Genomic DNA, 19380 nt, shown 5'->3' on the forward strand with positions numbered 1-19380 from the left:
CATTTAATTCATAGTGACAATGAAAACATTTCTAAATCATGAGATACATGGGATTCAAATGGACATAGGGCATACGCTGCAAATGCATTTGAGTTGAACATGATATTAGCTATGCTGTAGTAGTAAAAAATCTTAGGACAAACGTTTTCATTCTTGCAGGAAAGCGGCCTCAGGCTTACTGCAATCTCCGCTCCCCGGTTGGTTTCGAATTCTGGTGACTGGCGAATTTCGGTCCCTTGCTGGAAAGCCAGCCACATCAGGAACTCCGGTCAGGATCCATCTTTAGCACCATGAGCGATTTTTTCGATCGATGGGGAAAGAAAGCCAAAGACAAACCTGGTGCAGAACAAAGTCATGCTCCCCAACGAGATTCACAGTCTAGGTACTCTGGTACATTTCCAGGAAGACAACCATCGACCGCCTCAGTCACAAATACCAATCCACCAGCAATGCCGCCTCGACCAACTGGTAACGCATCGCCACCTCAGAGTAGGCCATCAAGCGAATACGGAATGCGTAATCCTGGATCCCTTTCTGCAAGAACCCCGTCAAGGTCATCAATAGGTACAGTGTGCTATGCCAAGCAAGTGTAAAATGATACCATGCTAACAGAAATTTTGATTTTGGCAGAGAGTCGACCTTCACTGGATCGATCTAGGCCAACCTCGTTGACTGCCACCGACTCAACATACGGGAAGAAGATAGGGAGACCGTCGGACGAGTCGATAAATGATATGTTTGAGCAGATGCTGGTATGTAAACAGCAGTTGGATGGGTTCTCAATCATTACTTTTCACGATGTTAATCATGCGTTTGAAATAATACAGTCGCGTAGAGGGATCCATGATCAAAATATCATATCCACCATGTTAAGTTGGGACTCTGAAAAGAAGTGGCTCATGATACAACAAGACCATCAAGCAGAGATGCTAGCTGCTGGTGTGAAGTCTCAGCAATCGTTCGATGATAAGAACCCTGCAGCCGCTCCATTAGTCAACATTTTGAAAGAAAAAGCCGGTGAAATGCTGACCGCGACTATTGATGCTGGGCAGCGTGCTGTGGAGCGACATACCGGTACTGGGGCTCTGACACCTCCGTTACCTGCAACTCCGGCTCATACACCGGCTCAATATTATGATAGCTCGGTCGCAGATCGAAACACGCCTGAATTTTTTATTAGGAAATTCATGGAAAAAGATTTGCGAGCTGTTACTCCGTCAATTGCTGGGCACTTGGAAGTTAGTCTCCGAACAAGACCACTAGAGTGAGAGCACTTTTTTGAGTGAATAGGAATCCATACAGTCTGTCTAATGGTTGGGTTTTTTTCAGTTGGCTATTGAAGTTTTTAGATCTTAAGGGTGTCCGAGTCTTAACCAATGGATTGTCCTACCTGAACCATGGCCCATCAAGGTATGACCTCATAAAGAGACGGGGCGTGTATCTACACGTGTATCATAGATCTGCTTCATGTTAATCACTGAGTTTCTGACAAATAGGAGAGATACAGCATTGGAACTGGAAGCAGAAATTGTTAAATGCTTCAAGGTCTTGCTAAATAACAGAGTATGTATAGCATTCTTGTATGCTGTGTGTGCTTGTCGGGCGATTCACTAATATTTCGTTTATGAACCTGTAGTGGGGTGCGAAGGAAGCTTTATTGGATGCAGAATCCGTGCATACTCTGGTATTCTCCATTGTTTGCCCGCAATGGCAGACCCGTAAGACCGTATGCGAGTTGCTCACGTTCCTGTGTTATTGTGAACCTCCCAATGGCCGTAACGAAGTCATGAAAGGCTTTGAACTGCTTCGACAACATCGCAAAGACCTAAGTATATTCGATGGCTGGCTGAAGGATTTAGAAAATACTCTAGATGGACGAGGCAAGATGGGTTCCTTAGTAGGCGCAAATGACGAATTTAGACGTCTTGGAGTGTTCAATGCTCCTGATAGCCATCTCATGGAATATGCGGTGAGTTCTGGTTTTTTTTTTTTTTGTTCAATCTCTCGTGAATTGTATTTAGTAAATAGAATACTGATGTACACAACTCTGCCAACAGCTCTCCAATATGATCCTCATCAATTCCATCATCAAAGTAGAACAAGATGTCGCCGCTCGAATTCAGCTCAGAAACCAACTAAATGCCGCTGGAATGCAAGCTCGTGTGCTTGGAAAACTAGAAGATTTGGATTATCGAAGACTTAACATTCAAATAGAGACGTACAAAGTGCAAGCAGAAAATGATTTTGAAGATTGTTTTGGCGAAGAACAATCGTTATATGGCAATATTGAAGAGCCTGAGCAACTTCTTTCTCTCATCTTGGCCAATTTGGCTGACACTCCTGAAGCTGTTACACATTTGGTGGCAACTCTTCGTGGTATGCTTCTCATCAAAGGCGAACAATCTACCAAGTAAGTAGAAAAGGCTGATGTGAACAGAAATAGTGAGGTAGACGTTTTTCCAACCTTCTATTTTCATTTGTAGAACCCGGTATCATCAAATGATTAGCACCCTTGTGAATCAAATTGTTATGGATCGCCGAGGTGTTGGAAGCGATTTCTCGTCGACATATGGTGTTTCAGTTGGCAACTTGATCCAAAAGTTTTCGGATATTGATCGTCTGCAAACAGAAGCCGAGCAATTGACTGGTGCAAAGGATACAATTGAGGAACTGCAAAAGGAGAAACAAGAGCTGGAGCAGGAAGTTGCTAGGCTCAAGGCTTCGAGTGCTGCCACGCCATATAATGGTCAGTACGATGTATATATAATTTAGTGGTATCCAACCGTGTATGCTGACGTTTTATGTTATGACACTCAGTTGACAAGTCTGCTGCGCTTCGCTATGCTACTGAGAATGCCTCACTTAGAGACCTTTTGCGCAAATCTCGCAATACGATCACTTTATTGCAAGGTTCACTCACTGATAGGAACGAAACCACTTATATTGACTATCCGGATCCTATGGCTGAATATTACAATCAGGATCAGGAGCCAAGCAAAATCGTGCTTGGTGGTGATTGGAAGACTACAGCACAACGCCCGCTAACGCCATACAATAACATGCCTCAGCAAAATGTAAGTTGCCAGCCACTTAACTTGTTGATCATGACCGGGAGATACTGATTTTAGACTTTGCCCATTAGCTTCAATCTCCTCAGGTGCCATCTACGCCCATAGCAACTGGTGCAAACATTGGCGCTGGTGGATTCTTCATCCCAGGCTCTGGAATGCCTGGTACCAATGCAGATCCATCCACTTACTATCCAACTCAGGAACAGCAAGCCTATCCTCCTCAGTCTCCTGGCTTTCAATCACAGTATGCTGCCGGAGGGTTTGTTTTCCCTGGTACGCCAATGTCTCCTGGCTATCAAGCAGCAGTATACCCACCAATTTATACAAACAATCAACCTTATCCTTACGGCACAGCAGATTCTGTAATGCAGCCACACGGAATAAGCCATTATCCGTCTGTTGGAGACAGTACTCAGATGCAAAATATCGGTGCTGCTGGTGATGCTGTGTCTCACTATAGTGATTCAACCATCGCACCATCCATTACATCAACTCAACCAGGTAAGATATATATTTTTTATAGTGGCCTGTTATGCAAATCATACTCACTTACCTATAGAAAAAGTGCCTGACACTGCCTCAACTGGGGCTCCTCCACCCCCACCCCCGCCTCCACCACCACGTCCTCCGGTTGCTTCGGCTTCAGGTATATATCTTTCATGCTTCTTTCTATGTTAAAACGCATATCTTTCTCAACAATACCGTATGATTTTTAGCTCCTCCTCCTCCTCCTCCTCCTCCGCCACCACCGCCTCCTATGCCTTCTGGTAAGTAACAGGTTTTGATTGACTTCTGGCATTTGAGTGTTTAGAAAGGCTAAAACGTCATCTAGGAGGTACACCTGCTGCAGCCCCACCACCACCACCTCCTCCGCCACCACCTCCTCCAGGCACTGCAAGTCAACGTAAGCATAACCGAAAAGAGTATATTCCGTAATTCTGTTTATTCGGGATGTTACTAATTAGTGTTTGTCTTAGCTGGACCTCCACCCCCTCCCCCTCCCCCTCCTCCTCCTCCTCCATCTGCTGCTGGTGGCCCACCACCCCCTCCACCACCTCCACCACCCGGTCCCGGAGGACCGCGAAGACCAGCTGCCCAGACAGCACCGATTGGCCCGTCGCGCAAGCAACTTCGTCACTATCCTCAAATCAAGATTCGAAACTTCCAATGGCAAAAGATTGAAAAGTCCAAGACAGATCAAACTATTTGGATGTTGGATGGTGTGAATGAGGATGAAATTGAAGATTTACTTGAACAAGACGGTGTATTCAGTAAGATCGAAGAGTTATTCCCAGTTCAATCCAATACCGTGTTTGAAGAGAAGATGAAACAACGCCAGGCTGAAAAGAAGGACGCTGTACGGTTTTTGAGCAAGGATAAGAGCCGCAATATCAGTGAGTAGATTCTAATGGTTGAACATAGAGGACACACTGTTGTCACTAACCGTCGATTGCTATTCTCAATAGACTTGGCCATTATACCCAAGATAAAGAATATGCCTCTATCTGATGTTCGTCTAAGGATTTTGCACATGGATGATGGCTTCTGTACGGATATATTCCTAAGCAATCTTATTGCCTTTGCACCTACAAACGACGATGATTTGAAAACGATGGAAATTTACATGAAGAAGTCGCCTGAAGAATGTGAAGAGCTGGATCTGCCAGAGCAACTCACCATAGAGGTAATGAATGGCTGCTTAGACTACATAAGAGGTGGTTTTTTATTGGATAGTCTAATCATGTCTGCTTGTCTACCTTTTAGATGAAGAAAATCTATAGATATGAGCCACGTCTCTCTCATATGCAATCTCGACTCAGCTTCCTGGAGCGCTTTGACCAACTGCGAGACGTATGTAACAAACACCTTCTGCTCGCATCATCATCATTTAATACCTCATAAGCTAACTTTGGGAGCTTGACATTATTAGAATATGACAGTCGTGTTAGAGGCTTCGACCAGCATTCGTAACTCCAAGAGCTTCAAGCAGTTGCTCTGTGTAAGTGTCTTATCTCTCTCACCGTTGTTATTACCGATGTTGTCGATGGGTGAATTTGAGCGAAAACTAAACAATATCCTCTAGTTGATCCTTACGGTTGGTAACTACATGAATGCATCTGGCATTCAAGGCGGTGCTTTCGGTCTCAGAATTGGCAGTCTTAACAAGGTAAGAACAAGGATTGAGTTGCTTTGTGAAATACTGATCTTGTCGCCAATAATAACCGTTCATATTATCTTTTACCAGCTGCCGGATACAAAGTCCTCAACCACAGCGTCCATGAATCTATTGGGATTTTTGGTCAATGTCGTTCGTGAGCATTTCCCTCACCTGTTGGACTTCCAGGAAGACCTGAAAGAAGCGGGATCCGCGGCAAGAATATCTGCCAGCATCAACGATGTGATCAAGCAGTACACCGACCTACGCCAAGGATTGAAACAACTCAACACGGAGTTGGCCGAATTCTGGTCTGATGAGAGTATTCTGGAGGCCGAAGACAAATTCCCAACGGTGATGACCAAGTACCGCACTTCTGCTGCCGCCAAGTTTGAACAACTAGAGGCTCTCTACGTCAATATGGACGCCAGTTGGAAGGATGTCATAGTGTACTATGGAGAGAATCCCAAGATGATGCGACCTGACGAATTCTTTGCTGTGTTTGCACGATTCTTGGACAACTGGGAGAAAGCTGTACAGGCGGATGAGAAATACAAAGAGAAGCTTCTGAAGGAGGAGCAAAAGAGGAAGCTTGAAGAGGAACGCAAGGAGAGGCTCCAGCAAAAGCAAGCCAAGGAAATCGATTCGGTCGATATATCAGCTCAAGCTGCTACCGGTACTGACGATGATCGACGCATGATGGACAACTTGCTTGACAAGCTGCGAAGCGGTGAAGTGGAGGCACGCACACGTCGTCGGCAGAAACCACGTCGCAATGAAACCGGGGATGCTTCCACGGCAAAACCTGAACATGTTCTAGATGAAATGGACACTTCTGTTTCCGCTCTTGACTTGTTGAATAGTTTAGACAATCTGTAGTCCAAGCAACTCTTCATACACATACACTGGATACCTCGTTACTTTCAAAAAATGAAGAAGCCCGGTTTGTTTTTGTGTCAACTTGCATATATGTCATTACCCCCTCCAAATAGCTACAATGTCCATACCATTTCAACCAATCGTTAGCTATATATTATTTTGTCATATTAATAATATCTTGAGATAAAGAAAGTAATAAAGGAAAAAAAAAAAGAGCACATATATAGAAGGTGAGCTCAGGTACTGTGGGAATTCAATAAAGAAGTGTGTACAGCAAAGAACAAAGGAGGAGTATGATATATCTGATGAATACAGAGAGAGAAAAGTATGGCACTATTCTAGGCACTACAAAAAGAAGTGATGAAACGGGGTTTTGGGAATGACTTTGAGTTGGAAAGTGAGGTTGGTGGATGGAGAGACGAGATAAAAAAAATTCAATCTACAGAAGGTATGCAATACCAGCCAGCGTTTGCAAGAAGGAAAGGAAAAGGAAAAACAATCCATTGTTGTTTTACCAATCTTCATCCATGACGCCAGCCAAAACTACTGGATCTCCCAAGTCAACGGAATGGTCACCTTTAAGTACTCGAGTGGTGTAAACGGTTCTCTCTTGTCGCTCTTTCTGAATTTCAAATTGAGGCGGAAGAGAGGGTAGCGAAAAGTAACTTGGAGGAGAGGTTGCGGGTGGACTAGCAAGTGCTGCTGTAAGAGGACCAATCAACTCACTTGGCAAACCAGTAGCCTGCGGAGGTTCATCCAGAGTTGCATCGAAGAACAATGGACATTCCTTGGATTGTCGGTAATCTTTGATAGCCGTCAGGTCGGGAATACGTAAAAGCTGATCGTACGGCAAATTGGCAATGGCAATGGGTATGGTGAATTCAGCATATTGGTTGGACTTGAAGAATTGTCCGCATTCATACAACACGGTGAACTGCAAGTCGTAATGAACTCTTGTATGCCTTGAAGCAAAGCTAGGAGAGACGAGTCGAGTTGGAACATCAAAATTGATAATGCTGGTGTATTGGTTGCCTTCTGAGGTAGCGGTTGCTGTTCCCGTGACGACTTGTCGTATATATTCTCTGAACGCCATGCCTTTCTGCACCAACATCTTTCCCTCGTGATGCTTTCGAAGCTTATACGATATCGAAACAACTTTGTAATCGGAAGCAATTAGCCCAATGTTGAGTTGCATAGAAAATGGTTCGTCTATAATAGAGAAGTTAGAAATCAGAAACAGCTTTTAAAAAATCCAGTGAATATGCAAAATGTACCTGGGCAAAATGTTTGTTTAGGAAGCTTAGCTTGCACTTCAGCAAGAGGTGTTGATTTTCGTTCCTTGAACAAGGTGGTTTTGTAAACCCATTCTTGTGAAACTGGAGCAACGATAATTGGACGCAAGGGGGTAAGATACTCTTTGCTTCTCAATCCAGATTGCAATCCTGGGCCATCGACCTGCGCTGTCCATACTAAAAATGGCAACATGATATAATTGAGATGAAAGTGCTCTACCTGATGGATTGTACATCTGTTTTCCTTAACTTACCATAACGAACGCAAAAGCCTTTTGGATCCTCTAACGAAGGAGGATAGTTGACATTTGGAAACTAAGGATGATGATAAGTATTTTATATAACATGGGTTCAAAGGTGTTACTGATGATCTTACCTTCAAGGCAAATGCATATTTGTGTTGGCCAATGTCTATCTCTGACCAGGTTGATTGAGAAAAAGCTGTGATAACGCTGGCATTAGTGACTTTGCCCAACTTGTCAAGAGATTCAAACAGCGAATAACCTCACCACTTATGTCATTGCCCCACAGTTTAAAGTCAGTTTCAAAGAAGGTAGTTGTAAGTTGGTGGAGTCTTTCACCTCGGCCATCGCCTGAGCCTTCCATTATCTTGACTGTAGCAATCTCCTCAGCACGGAACTACAAAATGAAATGAGAATTTAGATGCTGTCCCCTATCCATGTCGGCTTTCACTTGAAGATTCTTACCTTTATCCGAATACGAGTTGCATAGAGTCTTTCGGTTGCATTTAGGACTACGGTTCCTGTATCAGGTCGAAAAGAGTAAGTAAAACCATTTGTTTATCAGACGCCAAAACTTAGCACTTCCTTCCAAACACACTGAAGACTTTACCTCTGATAGTTCTATTGGGGCGAACAATAACGTGACTACCACCGTCGAATTCAATCAGCAATGAGGTTGGAGCTGATTCCGAGGCAGAAGCAGTGGAAGGTGCAACCACTATAGGTGCAGCAGCACTAGCATTCACACTGGAGCTACGATTGCGATTGCCAACATGGGCCAATCCATTCAAAGTTTGAGATAGACGGTGTGAGGCCACGGATAGCTGGTTGGTATGCGTTGACGAGGTGTCTTGAGAAGTACTTAAAAGCGACGTAGAGGACTCCATAGGGTTTATTAACAAAGGAGTTGGGTAAAGCGCAGAGAGAAAGGATGTTTCAACAAAAGGAAAGATATGGGAAAATGGTTTTGTCGCCAGCAATAGATAGATTTCCATTTTGAGACATGTTTCACTAATGACGTTCGCCAGCATCTTTTGCCTCCACAACGGAAAGGAACCCATTCATTATTTTAACTTCAAATCTACCATAACTTGATATCTGACACCCCTTCGTTTGCAGTCTTGGAAGCTAAAGCAACGCAGTAATGACCAGCGAGAAGTCGCCATTCTTCTAATTCATCTAGGAGTTCCAATTGCGATATTCTAATGGAAAAAAAAAACAGGTTTTATCAGTTTCAACCAGGTCCAGGCAAGGCGGGACATCTTCGACTGTAGCCATCATTTCACCTTCTTATCTCTTCCTGGGAACTGGGATGGTCATGAAGTGTATTGATATCCACAGCATGTACGTCATGCCAGTTGAGCTGTTTGAAGCGTTGAACTTGTGTATCAAGCGTTGGGTAAGCGTGGATACCTTTCAACTCGATATTGCGAAGCTGGCGGTAATGAATGATGAAATTCTTATTTTCCTGTCTGTGGCCCACCAAATAAAAAGTCTAGATTACCTTGAGGTTACGGATCATGACCTTTCCAAAAGCATCATCGGGTAAAATTTGTTCATACAAAAGAAATAAACACGATTGGGTATTGTCGGTTATCCATTTCAAGATAATTTGAGAATCCTCTGGTGCGAGATAGATGAGTACACATTCGGAGATGAATAGAGTCGGAGCGCTGGTAACTGATTAAATCGCGAACGTTTCCATGTCATGCCAACCAACCTGTACTTACTCTGGTTGAAAACCATGGTATGCTAGTCTATCTGCGATGTTGTCCCAGTGACGCAAATCGCCACCAATAAGAGCATAGTCTGCAGAACCAAGTTCCATGCCACCACGCTCTGCATCACCACCCGTTAATGTAAGACCCAAATCAAATTTTCGTCACACTACATAAACTACACATGCCTACGGTGGGCGAGTCCAACATTGTGGCTAGTTCTGTTCTTCGCCGAATGATAGATGCCTTCTTTGCAATCATTTCCGGGAAATCAATTTCGAAATATTTAAAATTAACACCCGAAGCTGGGATTTTTCCTGCCTGTAAACCAAATCGTCAGAAAAGCTTACGCATTCCTTTGGGGGTTCGCCACTTTTCAATACAAACCTTCAGAAGAAAATATCGGGTATCAAATCCGGCTCCCAAAGACACAATTTGCTTTTTTGAGGATGCATCACCGCTCTGTAGGAATCGTTGTACAACGTGATTGAGTGCCTGGTATCGAATGTACGAACCTGAGGTAAAACGTTGTTAAGTTGAGGTTGAAAACGCTATACCTGATATATACAATATTCCAATTTTACCTCTATTGATGATAGGTGGCCGCCTTATTGGCTTTTTTACGAAAAATTGCACATATGGATCGTCAATATAACCGAGGGAGGCAGCGGACCTAATGCAATGTGGCTTCAACATTTGGGATTTCGTGCAAAACAGGAAGATAATAAGAACAGTGTCCGTTACATTCTGCTAATGGTAGCGTCATCATTTGTCCCTCTGACCACATCGTCCTCGTTTTGCCATGGATCGTCTCTATCAAACGCGGATGGATTCATACTAAGCTGTGCCGGTTAAGGACGAGTCGACCAGCGTGTGTTAAAACTCGTTCACCCCCCACAACGGCAAAAAGTTATGAAACACAGTCACTGCCGACCCTTTCAACAAGAGGAAGCTTTCCTGTCAAGCAAAACCAGCTATGCGATCACGATTTCTTCACAATGGCATATGTACATCCAGCATAAAGCGTCACTATAGCTCACAGCTAAACACCTTCCGGGCTAATGACTTTTGCATCCTCCGAGATCGACGCAAAGGGCAAAAGTTTTTTATTGGCCCGCTGAAGGACGAAGGCAAACTGTTTATTAGCAAAGGGGTTGTTTCTCATAAGGATATCATTTCCAAACCACCACGGAGCATCATCAATACCCACAATGGTAAGAATTAATCTACACTTCATTCGTTGCCGTAGCTTGTATATGGTCTACTTGTGTTTATTATGGGCCTAAACATTTGATCTAAATGGTGCACAACGTTTATTCTGGTGAAACAAATAACAGGCAGCACCACTCTAACCGCCCATTTCCCAACTCTGGATGAGTAAGTTAACGCCATGGGAAATATGCCATTCATTCCAGACCATGTGAACTTACCCAACTCCCGTTCAGTTATATTCTTAACGTTAAGCGAGCGTGTACACCTATCTATCCTAAAGATGCCTCCACCATTGTAAGACATGTGTTTCTTGAGCTTTGTTGGATACCCTGCATTAAATATTTTCCCAACAGGTTCGATTTTTAGATTTGGATCCAGGCGCTCATGTCTTAGAAGCAGGCACCGGCAATGGATCATTGACGCTTTATTTGGCTCGTGCTGTAGCTGGATCAATAGACACTATGGAGGGTGCTAAAGTTCAACAAGGCAGAGTGGATACTTTTGACATCAGAGAGAGCCATATACGTCAGGCAGAACAGACTGTGGGTAACTTTGCTAGAGGAGTTTATGGTCCTACCGTGAAATTTCACAGCGGAAGCCCTTCCAGCGTCCTTTCAGATGATCTAGATTCTCTCTATGACGGCGCTGTCCTCGACATGCCTGAACCTCGACATGAACTAGGCGTGGTGGTACAACACCTCAAGAATGACCGGTTTTTAGTATGCTATTTGCCTAACATCACACAAGTGGTAGATTTACTTAGTTTCATCAAGAAAAACAATATGCCTCTCGCCATGGACGACTGCGTAGACGTGATGATACAAGAATGGGAAGTAAGGTCCACCTTAATAAGAAATCCACAAAATGATGGCGCCAGCCAAGAGCCTCAAGACCCAGTCTGGATTTGCAGACCTAAAAATTTTGATGTCAAAGGACACACCGCTTATCTTATAAAATTACGCAAATGCCAAAATATTGATTAACAGCGGCTATAAACCAGTTGCACAAAACACATAATATTTTTTTTTCCATATCTTCAAGCTCTTCAATTAGCGCGATTTCTGCTATATTAGAATTTACGTTGTACAATCCAGTACAACCAATAACATGCCATAGCAAATAAAAATAGAATAGAAAAAGGGAAGAAAACTGGGTAAATGAACTCTAACGGCGCCTAGATTGTGATCATCCAGGCATATGCACACAACTCTGTTTAATTGTATATGTTATGGAGCGATTTGCCATGAACACTCTGTCGTTTTTCACCATCTATTTGTGAACCACGGTTCGCCATAGAGATACCCACCCAGGTTCTCCGACGTGGATTGATCTTGAAATGGTGGAGTGCGGCATTGAAAAGTTATACTAAACTAACAATACTGGTCATGAAACGCATTTTACTTCTCCACGCATGACCAGTCCATCATGCCTTGGGACACGTATTGGAAAAAAGGGGGAACGGCACTTATCCTGAGAGAACAGGCCCTCCACTTTTAAGAACTAGGAGATCTTCAGCAACTGCGAGCGAGGTTTGAAAAAATGATAGTCCAAAGTGGGTGGATAAAGGTTACCATGGACGCGGAAGGACGAGTTTTGGGGCCGTGGCTGGTTACACACCACTCAGCATTTCTCCCTTAAGCCAAGCCATAATACGAATGTAAACTTCTACTGTTTCAGGGCAAGGCCGTAGCCATATAAATAATACGTTCTTCTTCCATTTGACATTCGTTTTTACGCTCGTTTCTTCCTCTCGCCATTTCCCCTTCCCTTTTTCTTTGACTGTATCGCGATAGCGAATACATTCCGGTTCGCTGGAATGAATGATGCCATCGCTTGGCATAGCCCACTGACCGCGTAAGCACATACAATGCCATGCTAGGCGTCAACTAATCCGGTGCTTCCATAAGGTGACAACGGGTTTCCCAATCACACACTGTTAGTGAATCTGTGACCGTGGAATATGTATTCCGCTTTTCCGTCGTATGTTGGCGAATTGAGAGGTATCAGATACACTTTGCTCTTTCGTGCCTTCTTCCGACTTTTCTGATGCTGCTGGCAGACCTAATTTTATCCCTGTGAGACTCTTCTTTTTTTTTCTTTCCCCTTTCTTTTCTTTTCTTTTCTTTCTTTTGTTTTTTTCTTTCGGTGCTTTTCTCTTTCCTCGTCTAGGACTCTCTGTTCTGTGGTCTCTTTGCTCTCTCCGCGCAAGGATCTGCCTGGGTTCAAGAAATGGCTTGCCATCCGATGTCTAGAGAGGAAAGAAAATGAGCCGCGTCTTTGCTTGGGGCAAGCCAAGATGCATACTAAAAGCTAGCTTCGGGGAGGGTCCTCGTCTCAAAAGCTTTGCTAGTGATACTACGTTATGCTAGCAACCAGAGAGGGGATCAAACACTATCCCAAGCACGACGCGGAATATGCGACATCGGTCAATCGGGAGCATTTCACGCGGTGATATGGATGCTCTCCTGAAAGGCGGCTCGAAACAACCTTGAGCAGTTGTGTACCTTTACTGTCACAATTAGCCTCGGTGCTCGTAAGTCAACGCTTTTTCATTTGATATGTAACACTGCTATGATGTTAAATCTTTTGCGCCATTTAGGGCGTCGCCTTTCTCTCTCGTGCTTCTCCGCTCAATCAAATTCATCATCCCCTTCGCTCTTGACGAAGCTAAACTTAATATGCTGGCGACGAGCATGGCCGCTCTACAAAACCTTGTAAACCCCTCTCCGGACTAATTGGTTAATGAAGTTATAAAAATATTGATAAAAAAACGTAATAAAATAAGCAAAAACAAACAGCTGCTCCCTCAGTCTGTGGTGGCAGCAAATTGGAGGAGGGAGGCCGAAAAAAAAACGCCAAATCTGGCTATTTTTATGACACAGTGTACGACTCCGCTCTCCACTTAAATACTGCCTCTCGCTCTTTCCTTCCTTCTTTTACCCTTAACTATGTTGACCGCAAGCAGCAACCACCCCGAATACTCTGATGAACACTACAGTCTCTCGAGAGAAGTAGAAGAGATCTTGAGCAACAACAACCATGAAGCTCTGATGAAGGTAAATAGCACTTTGGCTTATAGTCCTTTCCATTCGTCTCATAACCTTGTTTTCAAGACGTTTAGCAAGTCCGTTGATGCAACAACCAAGGGGAATCTAGGTAACTTTTCTTATCATGCGTTCATTCCATAAACATCAATGCTGACCCCCATGCAGTCAATGGAGGTATTCATTCCTCTTCCAACCCTGAACACCCCAAGTGGTATCACCGCAAGTTACCTGGATGGGTCCACTACCACCTGATCCCGGACTCGCTTATGGTATCTGTCAAGAAGCGATATGGAAACTTCGTCATCGATAGACAGGTACGTATATGAAGTGTTGATGCTCAGCCCGAATTGAGCAACCATATCATTACGCCATACTAAAAAACTTCCTCAATGCTAGACGTCAGAGTACAAGTATGAAGAAATGGTAAGAATTAACTTTGTCGATCAATATGGGCAAGTGATCAACGAAATTAATACTTTTATGATGTAGCCCATTGCCACTCGCGTTGGAATGCATTTGTTGTTTGCCGGTTATGCTGAAGAAAAATGTAGGTGTCGATTGTTACATAACACCCATCGATTTGTTTCAGATACTAACCAATGAACTAGTTGTTGAACTCAATACCATCCACCATCTCTTCCAAACCGAGACTCTTCGAGAAGGTGCCTACTTTGATGACCCCAAGTCCGTTAGTCAAATCCCTGCGTTTATTCAGCACTATGGTCTCGACATGAGCCAATATGAAATTAGTGATCCCGCCGGATACAAGACATTTAATGACTTTTTTGCTCGAAAAATCAAACCTGAAGCCCGACCTATTTCTGATCCCGAAGATGATGTAAGTATAAATTGTTGACGCTCGGATCCCCTCATTACCCTTCAGCATCTAACCTTTTTGAAAGTCTGTCATAACCTCTTCCGCTGACTGCCGATTAGTTGTGTTCCCCACTGTGACCGCGGCCACTGATTTATGGGTGAAGGGAAAAAAGTTCACCCTTGCCACCTTAATGCAGGACGAAGACCTTGCCAAAGAATTTGAAGATGGTTCAGTCGCTATCTTCCGTTTAGCTCCTCAAGACTACCATAGATACCATGCACCTGCAGCCTGTACCATGGAGACTGCAAAGGAAATTGCCGGAAGTTACTTCACCGTAAACCCATGCGCCGTGAAGGAAGACCTCAATGTCTTCACTGAAAACCACCGTTGTGTTGCATCCTTCAGACGTCCCGATGGCAAGCGCTTTGCTATGGTCTTTGTCGGTGCCCTACTGGTTGGCACCATTAAGAACACCAACACCTCTGCACCTGGCGACAGCGTGAAGAAGGGCGACGAAATGGGTTACTTCCAATACGGTGGATCTACTGTCATCGGTATATTCCCCAAGGGAGATGTTACCTGGGACGATGATCTGCTCAAGAACTCGCAACAACCAGTTGAGACCATCGTCCAAATGGGAGCTCATGTTGGCAAATTCAACCAATAATGAAGCAACATACCAACGACATTTGAGCATGGATTTTTCATCCACCTTCAATGAATACCATTATCAATAGCTTGATTCAATCTATATATATATATACAAACATATAAATATTATATTACACAATGATCCTGTTCTATACTGCGGTGACTTCCATCTTCACATCGGCAGGACCGTCTATAATCTGGAGTATGTCATCAATAAGCACTACGAGAAATGTGCTAGGCGTCAGTAGGGAGGATTAAGCTAGAGATGGACCAAACGAGTGTAAGACGTACCAGCATCACCAGAATCCCACTGGTCTTTGATAGCTTTGAGCCCACTCATAGACTTTTTTAGCGTCTCTTTTAAAACTGAGTCCAAGTTTTCGTGTATGGTTTGGACAGGAGTTTGTTGGAACAGCTGATAGACTATAGTGACGCTCAGATTGAGAGTCAGTTTGCTATTAGAAGAAAGAACATCAGTCAATGAACATCTAAAGCCTGAAGATGTCCTCAATTAACCTTTTCGCTGTCAGCCGAGTTTTCCTCTGGGACACAGTAGACTCTATTTCCATGTTCAAGTACGTCGAAATCATAACAAGCACCTAGGGCAGGAGGTCAGTGTATATTTCCAGCCTAATAGTCTCATCAAATTTACGTACCAGTTGCATCTCATCAGATAGCTCAGAAGAAGAGTCCGAGGACACCACAATATCAATGATGTTAACAACAGTCAGTCTCACAGATTGCCACTAGGGGTGTAAACGATTTCATCAATATTGAGAGTCTAGCTTTTTTTTTTCTCCAAACCTCAGCACTTCATGCTTACCTCTATCTCTTCTCGCTCGTCTTTACACTTGTACTTAATCAAGTCCGTCATGCAATCAAGAATGGACCGGAAGTTATCCACATTGTTAGACAATTGTTCGATCAAAGGCTCTGTAACAAGCTTCTCTGACCCACTAAGGGCCAAATGATCTGAAGTTGCCAGATGGACCGGCATACAGCAGGCGGTGAGTTGATCCAATATAACCTGCAGTGTATGCTGAATGATAACGACAGGACGGTCTACATGCAGCAGAGAAATAAAGGATTTGTCACGTAGGAAGTATAGACACCTAGTCGAGCACATTGATGAACAATTAGCGTTTACGTACGGCGCCTTTATCGGTTTGCGATTTCCCTGCCTCAAACTTACTCTGATTGACCTGGCTGTACGCTCGTGAATGCTCCATGAAAAATTCCTAAGATATCCAACAACGCTTTGTGCGAGAGCATCTTGTCCTTTTCGCTGTCGTATTCAAGATCGCTGAGCGTAATATTGTAGCTGGCCATATAGGCATCCATGTTTATGAGCGGCTCATGCTTAAGATTGGCGATGGCTTCTCGTTTTTCATATGCTTCCTTATACTGTGATTCGAAATCAGGTGAAGGAAAGAAAGATATGGATAAGAGTAGATTATTCAACGCTGCTTTTTCCTTGTCTAGTATCATCAATTGATCATTACTTAGTGACGTTGTTCGAATCATGGGAATGCCTCATATTATGAACGAGGTTATGCTGTCTTACCTTGCACTTGTGTTCGAAGAAGTTGTTCCTTGACGGCATCATATTGACGAGTCAGAGTGTGCAAGGCATGGATAGCTGGCTGTAAAAGCTTGATCTATTTCCTGCCGAATTAGCATCCAACACATTCTCTCTGATGCCATCAACCTTTGCATCTTACCGTTCGGTTTCTTTGTGTGATCATGATGTATTGACTAAATATATTGGTGAACTGTCGAAGGGTCCAGCTGAGGCTAACGTTTGGCGCCTCCACTAGGCATTCAAACAACAACAGTGATAAATCTTGAAGCTCTCTTTCCATGTCCTCATCCTGCAAGGGGGTAAATCTCTTGATAAACATGTCATATAGTTGGGTGAGTTGAGCAGTGTTTCCAATAATGCTAGCATCCATGGCAATGTCTTGTTGCTCGCTTTCATAAAATGTGTCGCAGAGTAAGCTTCTCAAAAGCTACAGAGGAAGTTAGTAGCTTGTAGAAATCCAGTTATCATACGCATTGCTTACCTTTTCTTTCTCGTTTATGGTCGCTTTCTCATTTTCTTTCTTCGGGCTGGTAACGTGAGTCTCCTGCATTTGATAATTTACCGCTTCTACTTCTGGTGTTTTCGTTCGGGGTAGGACTTTTGGCCGCTTGATTTTGGGACCAAGAAACATTGACGTTGGTAAAGCTATAGTAATTATGTAATGGGCTTAACAAAAGTTGCTATCGAAATTGAACGCTTGATATAGCAACTCACCCCTGTGTTGCCTTTTCCGAGATGCCAGTCCGTCAACATCAGCAGTCGATGGTGGCAAGCTTTGTTCTTTATCCCAGTTGGCTTTGGGTTCTTTTTGCTGTTCTCCAGCTTTGGCGTGAAGTCTAAGTCGACCATCCAACATTCTAATTTGTTGTCGAGCACTAAGTAATTCTCCATCCTTGAACGATATGTTAGACCATTTGACGCTATTTGTAGACGCCTTTTTAGTGCCTACCTTATTGGCAATTAATTTGTCTTTGTTCGCCATCTGCTGCTCCATAGATACTTTACTTTCATTTTCGTATCTAATGCTGGTCCTCAATTGCTCCAACAAAGCCCTTTGTTCCGAGATCTGCCTTTCTTTCTGTAATCGCAATGTCAGTCGCGTTGAGTTCGTGCCTATCCAAGTCGCGAGACTTACCTGAAGAAGCTGGGTCTTTAGCCTGGAAAGTTCATCTCCTTCGCCTCCATGTGATTCCAGTTGGATATCTTCTCGTTTAGCTTTTGTGCCAAACGCAATTGTCAGCAATGAAGCATTAAAGACGCAAAGTTGAATTGCAAACTCACTAAGCTCTGCTTTGTCGGCATATGATGTTGTATAATTTCCAAAGTACTGCGACTCTTGCTCTTCTACAGCTCTAACTAGATCCTCGTCAAAATCTTCGGCAAACGAATCATCGTCAATGTCCATGACCGCAAGAAGCTCGCCCCTAGGAGTGAAAGTCAACGGGTTTCGCGAAGCTCAAAGGTCCAAGTCCTATTTTTTCGAAAAATTAAAGACCGTGACTGGGAATTGGTTCTTCAGTTTTGACGCAGGTAGCAATTCAGCTTTTTTTTTGGTGTCAACAAAAATAACCTTTGTGCCGAAATGATGCCATTCAATGCTTGTACGTACACGATCGCTGGCCAAATCGCACATTGCCTTGTCTAACACCTCCTTGTAGTGAACAGAGCCATCCGCTCAAACCCATCATTCACCCCCATTCGGTCAACATTGGTGTCAACACAGCGTACCTGTAAGGATTCACCAAAAACCCTTGTCGACCACCACTATATCCCAACTAATCTAATAACTCTCACTTCCCCCACTATCTTAGATGCTACTACAGCTAGCGCTAGTGCGAAAGCTCACCCGCCTCGGCGTACCTTCTTGCACAACAAGTATAAGACGATTTTGGCCGACAATCGCATTGCCCTTATAATGCAATTCAACAACCTTAACGTCAAGGAACTCACTGCCCTTCGTCAAGAGCTCAACCAGCTTGGATCATCAACCACACTAACTGTTGTACGATCTGGAATTTTTGCTTCCGTCTTGCGTGAAACCCGTTTCGCCAACCTCGATCCTCTGGTTATGGGCCCTACGTGTGTCCTCCACACTAACGGAAGCGATGCCGAACACCCAACCCTCATCAAGGATATTGTCACTCTTCTCAACAAGAATAAGAAGTTGATGCTCATTGGCGGTAAGGTGGACGAAACCTTGCTTAACTTTGAAGGTGTTGAGAAGGTTAGCAGCATTGCTGGCATCTCATCTCTGCAGTCAGAACTCTTGGGTGTCTTGCAATCACCCGCCAGACAAGTTCTCAGCATTTTGGATAGACGGTAAGTCGAAATACTTTCAATTGTCATTTGAACCCCTTTGCATACTGACAGCTCCGATGCAGCCCTCAGGAACTCGTCATGGCGCTCGACCAACACGCAAAGAACTTGGATGGGGACTCTGAACCATCGAAATAAGTTGTGGATTCATTCATCAGCTTACTGGATGCCAGAGATTATTTTTCATATTTGAAGCATCAGTAATGTGGATTGCTGGATGTAAAAACTGTGCAACTCATATAGACCATTAGAATGCTGTGGACATACATTTGTGTTCTTACCATTGCCTTTCCTTACCATGTAGATTATGCTTTTCATTTTCTTTTCGTTTCTCTTTAATATAAACACTATTTCATGTGTTTTCACAGTGTGTAAAGATGTGTGTCATGCCGAAACTG

General features: G+C 43.7%; 9 protein-coding genes across 9 annotated transcripts; 4 read left to right on the forward strand and 5 right to left on the reverse strand.

The window, feature by feature from the left end:
* The first annotated feature begins 476 nt into the window (after positions 1 to 476).
* K450DRAFT_226037 (uncharacterized protein) lies at positions 477 to 6361 on the forward strand. The gene is made up of 19 exons (XM_051586487.1): positions 477 to 564; positions 633 to 752; positions 828 to 1264; positions 1330 to 1410; positions 1500 to 1563; positions 1637 to 1969; positions 2058 to 2410; positions 2484 to 2746; positions 2818 to 3074; positions 3143 to 3572; positions 3631 to 3717; positions 3788 to 3838; positions 3904 to 3975; positions 4049 to 4465; positions 4538 to 4755; positions 4836 to 4922; positions 5002 to 5070; positions 5155 to 5238; positions 5317 to 6361. Exons 2-19 carry the CDS (start codon positions 735 to 737, stop codon positions 6103 to 6105), a joined length of 4110 nt encoding a protein of 1369 aa, XP_051447603.1. The 5' UTR covers positions 477 to 564; positions 633 to 734; the 3' UTR covers positions 6106 to 6361.
* On the reverse strand, positions 6361 to 8850 carry K450DRAFT_226041 (uncharacterized protein). Its single transcript, XM_051586488.1, has 7 exons — positions 8250 to 8850; positions 8105 to 8160; positions 7907 to 8036; positions 7774 to 7838; positions 7652 to 7712; positions 7380 to 7574; positions 6361 to 7314 (listed from the first exon to the last, which is right to left on the reverse strand). Exons 1-7 carry the CDS (start codon positions 8698 to 8700, stop codon positions 6617 to 6619), a joined length of 1656 nt encoding a protein of 551 aa, XP_051447604.1. The 5' UTR covers positions 8701 to 8850; the 3' UTR covers positions 6361 to 6616.
* K450DRAFT_226048 (uncharacterized protein) lies at positions 8811 to 9637 on the reverse strand. Its single transcript, XM_051586489.1, has 4 exons — positions 9546 to 9637; positions 9370 to 9478; positions 9144 to 9262; positions 8811 to 9074 (listed from the first exon to the last, which is right to left on the reverse strand). Exons 2-4 carry the CDS (start codon positions 9383 to 9385, stop codon positions 8922 to 8924), a joined length of 288 nt encoding a protein of 95 aa, XP_051447605.1. The 5' UTR covers positions 9386 to 9478; positions 9546 to 9637; the 3' UTR covers positions 8811 to 8921.
* Positions 9041 to 10296, reverse strand: K450DRAFT_226052 (uncharacterized protein). Its single transcript, XM_051586490.1, has 6 exons — positions 10102 to 10296; positions 9942 to 10030; positions 9745 to 9872; positions 9546 to 9678; positions 9144 to 9478; positions 9041 to 9074 (listed from the first exon to the last, which is right to left on the reverse strand). Exons 1-5 carry the CDS (start codon positions 10191 to 10193, stop codon positions 9366 to 9368), a joined length of 555 nt encoding a protein of 184 aa, XP_051447606.1. The 5' UTR covers positions 10194 to 10296; the 3' UTR covers positions 9041 to 9074; positions 9144 to 9365.
* Positions 10194 to 11865, forward strand: K450DRAFT_226060 (uncharacterized protein). The gene is made up of 4 exons (XM_051586491.1): positions 10194 to 10571; positions 10695 to 10734; positions 10803 to 10863; positions 10923 to 11865. Exons 1-4 carry the CDS (start codon positions 10334 to 10336, stop codon positions 11550 to 11552), a joined length of 969 nt encoding a protein of 322 aa, XP_051447607.1. The 5' UTR covers positions 10194 to 10333; the 3' UTR covers positions 11553 to 11865.
* Positions 11866 to 12534: 669 nt separating this feature from the next.
* Positions 12535 to 13191, reverse strand: K450DRAFT_226068 (uncharacterized protein). Its single transcript, XM_051586492.1, has 2 exons — positions 12858 to 13191; positions 12535 to 12802 (listed from the first exon to the last, which is right to left on the reverse strand). Exons 1-2 carry the CDS (start codon positions 12869 to 12871, stop codon positions 12637 to 12639), a joined length of 180 nt encoding a protein of 59 aa, XP_051447608.1. The 5' UTR covers positions 12872 to 13191; the 3' UTR covers positions 12535 to 12636.
* A 935-nt stretch (positions 13192 to 14126) lies between these two features.
* Positions 14127 to 15100, forward strand: K450DRAFT_264809 (uncharacterized protein; the record flags this gene model as incomplete). The annotated part of the gene is made up of 3 exons (XM_051592781.1): positions 14127 to 14163; positions 14225 to 14454; positions 14519 to 15100. The coding sequence occupies 3 exons, from the start codon at positions 14127 to 14129 to the stop codon at positions 15098 to 15100; spliced, it is 849 nt and encodes a 282-aa protein (XP_051447609.1).
* Positions 15101 to 15184: 84 nt separating this feature from the next.
* On the reverse strand, positions 15185 to 18109 carry K450DRAFT_226075 (uncharacterized protein). The gene is made up of 13 exons (XM_051586493.1): positions 17948 to 18109; positions 17802 to 17881; positions 17616 to 17744; positions 17381 to 17558; positions 17148 to 17311; positions 16806 to 17093; positions 16649 to 16742; positions 16277 to 16562; positions 15908 to 16196; positions 15741 to 15830; positions 15601 to 15683; positions 15376 to 15539; positions 15185 to 15304 (listed from the first exon to the last, which is right to left on the reverse strand). Exons 1-13 carry the CDS (start codon positions 18069 to 18071, stop codon positions 15234 to 15236), a joined length of 2040 nt encoding a protein of 679 aa, XP_051447610.1. The 5' UTR covers positions 18072 to 18109; the 3' UTR covers positions 15185 to 15233.
* A 109-nt stretch (positions 18110 to 18218) lies between these two features.
* On the forward strand, positions 18219 to 19358 carry K450DRAFT_226078 (uncharacterized protein). Its single transcript, XM_051586494.1, has 4 exons — positions 18219 to 18267; positions 18325 to 18396; positions 18478 to 18985; positions 19048 to 19358. The coding sequence occupies exons 1-4, from the start codon at positions 18249 to 18251 to the stop codon at positions 19118 to 19120; spliced, it is 672 nt and encodes a 223-aa protein (XP_051447611.1). The 5' UTR covers positions 18219 to 18248; the 3' UTR covers positions 19121 to 19358.
* Positions 19359 to 19380: the final 22 nt, after the last annotated feature.

This window comes from Umbelopsis ramanniana, assembly GCF_025399195.1.
Source record: "Umbelopsis ramanniana AG unplaced genomic scaffold K450scaffold_8, whole genome shotgun sequence".
Lineage (NCBI taxonomy): Eukaryota > Fungi > Mucoromycota > Umbelopsidomycetes > Umbelopsidales > Umbelopsidaceae > Umbelopsis > Umbelopsis ramanniana.

Bases quoted from the DNA above. Each gene is read 5' to 3' on its own strand.
- K450DRAFT_226037 (XM_051586487.1), top strand. The intron at 3,075-3,142 runs GTAAGTTGCCAG...TTTGCCCATTAG, and splicing joins ATAACATGCCTCAGCAAAAT to CTTCAATCTCCTCAGGTGCC. The intron at 3,573-3,630 runs GTAAGATATATA...ACTTACCTATAG, and splicing joins CATTACATCAACTCAACCAG to AAAAAGTGCCTGACACTGCC.
- K450DRAFT_226041 (XM_051586488.1), bottom strand. From the start codon at position 8,700: ATGGGTTCCTTTCCGTTGTGGAGGCAAAAGATGCTGGCGAACGTCATT. The intron at 8,161-8,249 runs GTAAAGTCTTCA...GACCTGATACAG, and splicing joins CCCCAATAGAACTATCAGAG to GAACCGTAGTCCTAAATGCA. The intron at 7,839-7,906 runs GTGAGGTTATTC...GCGTTATCACAG, and splicing joins GTGGGGCAATGACATAAGTG to CTTTTTCTCAATCAACCTGG.
- K450DRAFT_226048 (XM_051586489.1), bottom strand. The intron at 9,075-9,143 runs GTAATCTAGACT...CATTACCGCCAG, and splicing joins TCATGATCCGTAACCTCAAG to CTTCGCAATATCGAGTTGAA.
- K450DRAFT_226052 (XM_051586490.1), bottom strand. From the start codon at position 10,193: ATGAATCCATCCGCGTTTGATAGAGACGATCCATGGCAAAACGAGGAC. The intron at 9,873-9,941 runs GTAAAATTGGAA...GTTTTACCTCAG, and splicing joins GCCACCTATCATCAATAGAG to GTTCGTACATTCGATACCAG. The intron at 9,479-9,545 runs GCATGTGTAGTT...GTGGTGATGCAG, and splicing joins GTTGGACTCGCCCACCGTAG to AGCGTGGTGGCATGGAACTT.
- K450DRAFT_226060 (XM_051586491.1), top strand. From the start codon at position 10,334: ATGCGATCACGATTTCTTCACAATGGCATATGTACATCCAGCATAAAG. The intron at 10,572-10,694 runs GTAAGAATTAAT...AACAAATAACAG, and splicing joins CATCATCAATACCCACAATG to GCAGCACCACTCTAACCGCC. The intron at 10,864-10,922 runs GTAAGACATGTG...TTTTCCCAACAG, and splicing joins CTAAAGATGCCTCCACCATT to GTTCGATTTTTAGATTTGGA.
- K450DRAFT_226075 (XM_051586493.1), bottom strand. From the start codon at position 18,071: ATGGACATTGACGATGATTCGTTTGCCGAAGATTTTGACGAGGATCTA. The intron at 17,094-17,147 runs GTAAGCAATGCG...CTTCCTCTGTAG, and splicing joins CCATAAACGAGAAAGAAAAG to CTTTTGAGAAGCTTACTCTG. The intron at 16,197-16,276 runs GTAAGTTTGAGG...GTGCTCGACTAG, and splicing joins GTACAGCCAGGTCAATCAGA to GTGTCTATACTTCCTACGTG.
- K450DRAFT_226078 (XM_051586494.1), top strand. The intron at 18,397-18,477 runs GTAAGGATTCAC...CCACTATCTTAG, and splicing joins GGTGTCAACACAGCGTACCT to ATGCTACTACAGCTAGCGCT. The intron at 18,986-19,047 runs GTAAGTCGAAAT...GCTCCGATGCAG, and splicing joins CTCAGCATTTTGGATAGACG to CCCTCAGGAACTCGTCATGG.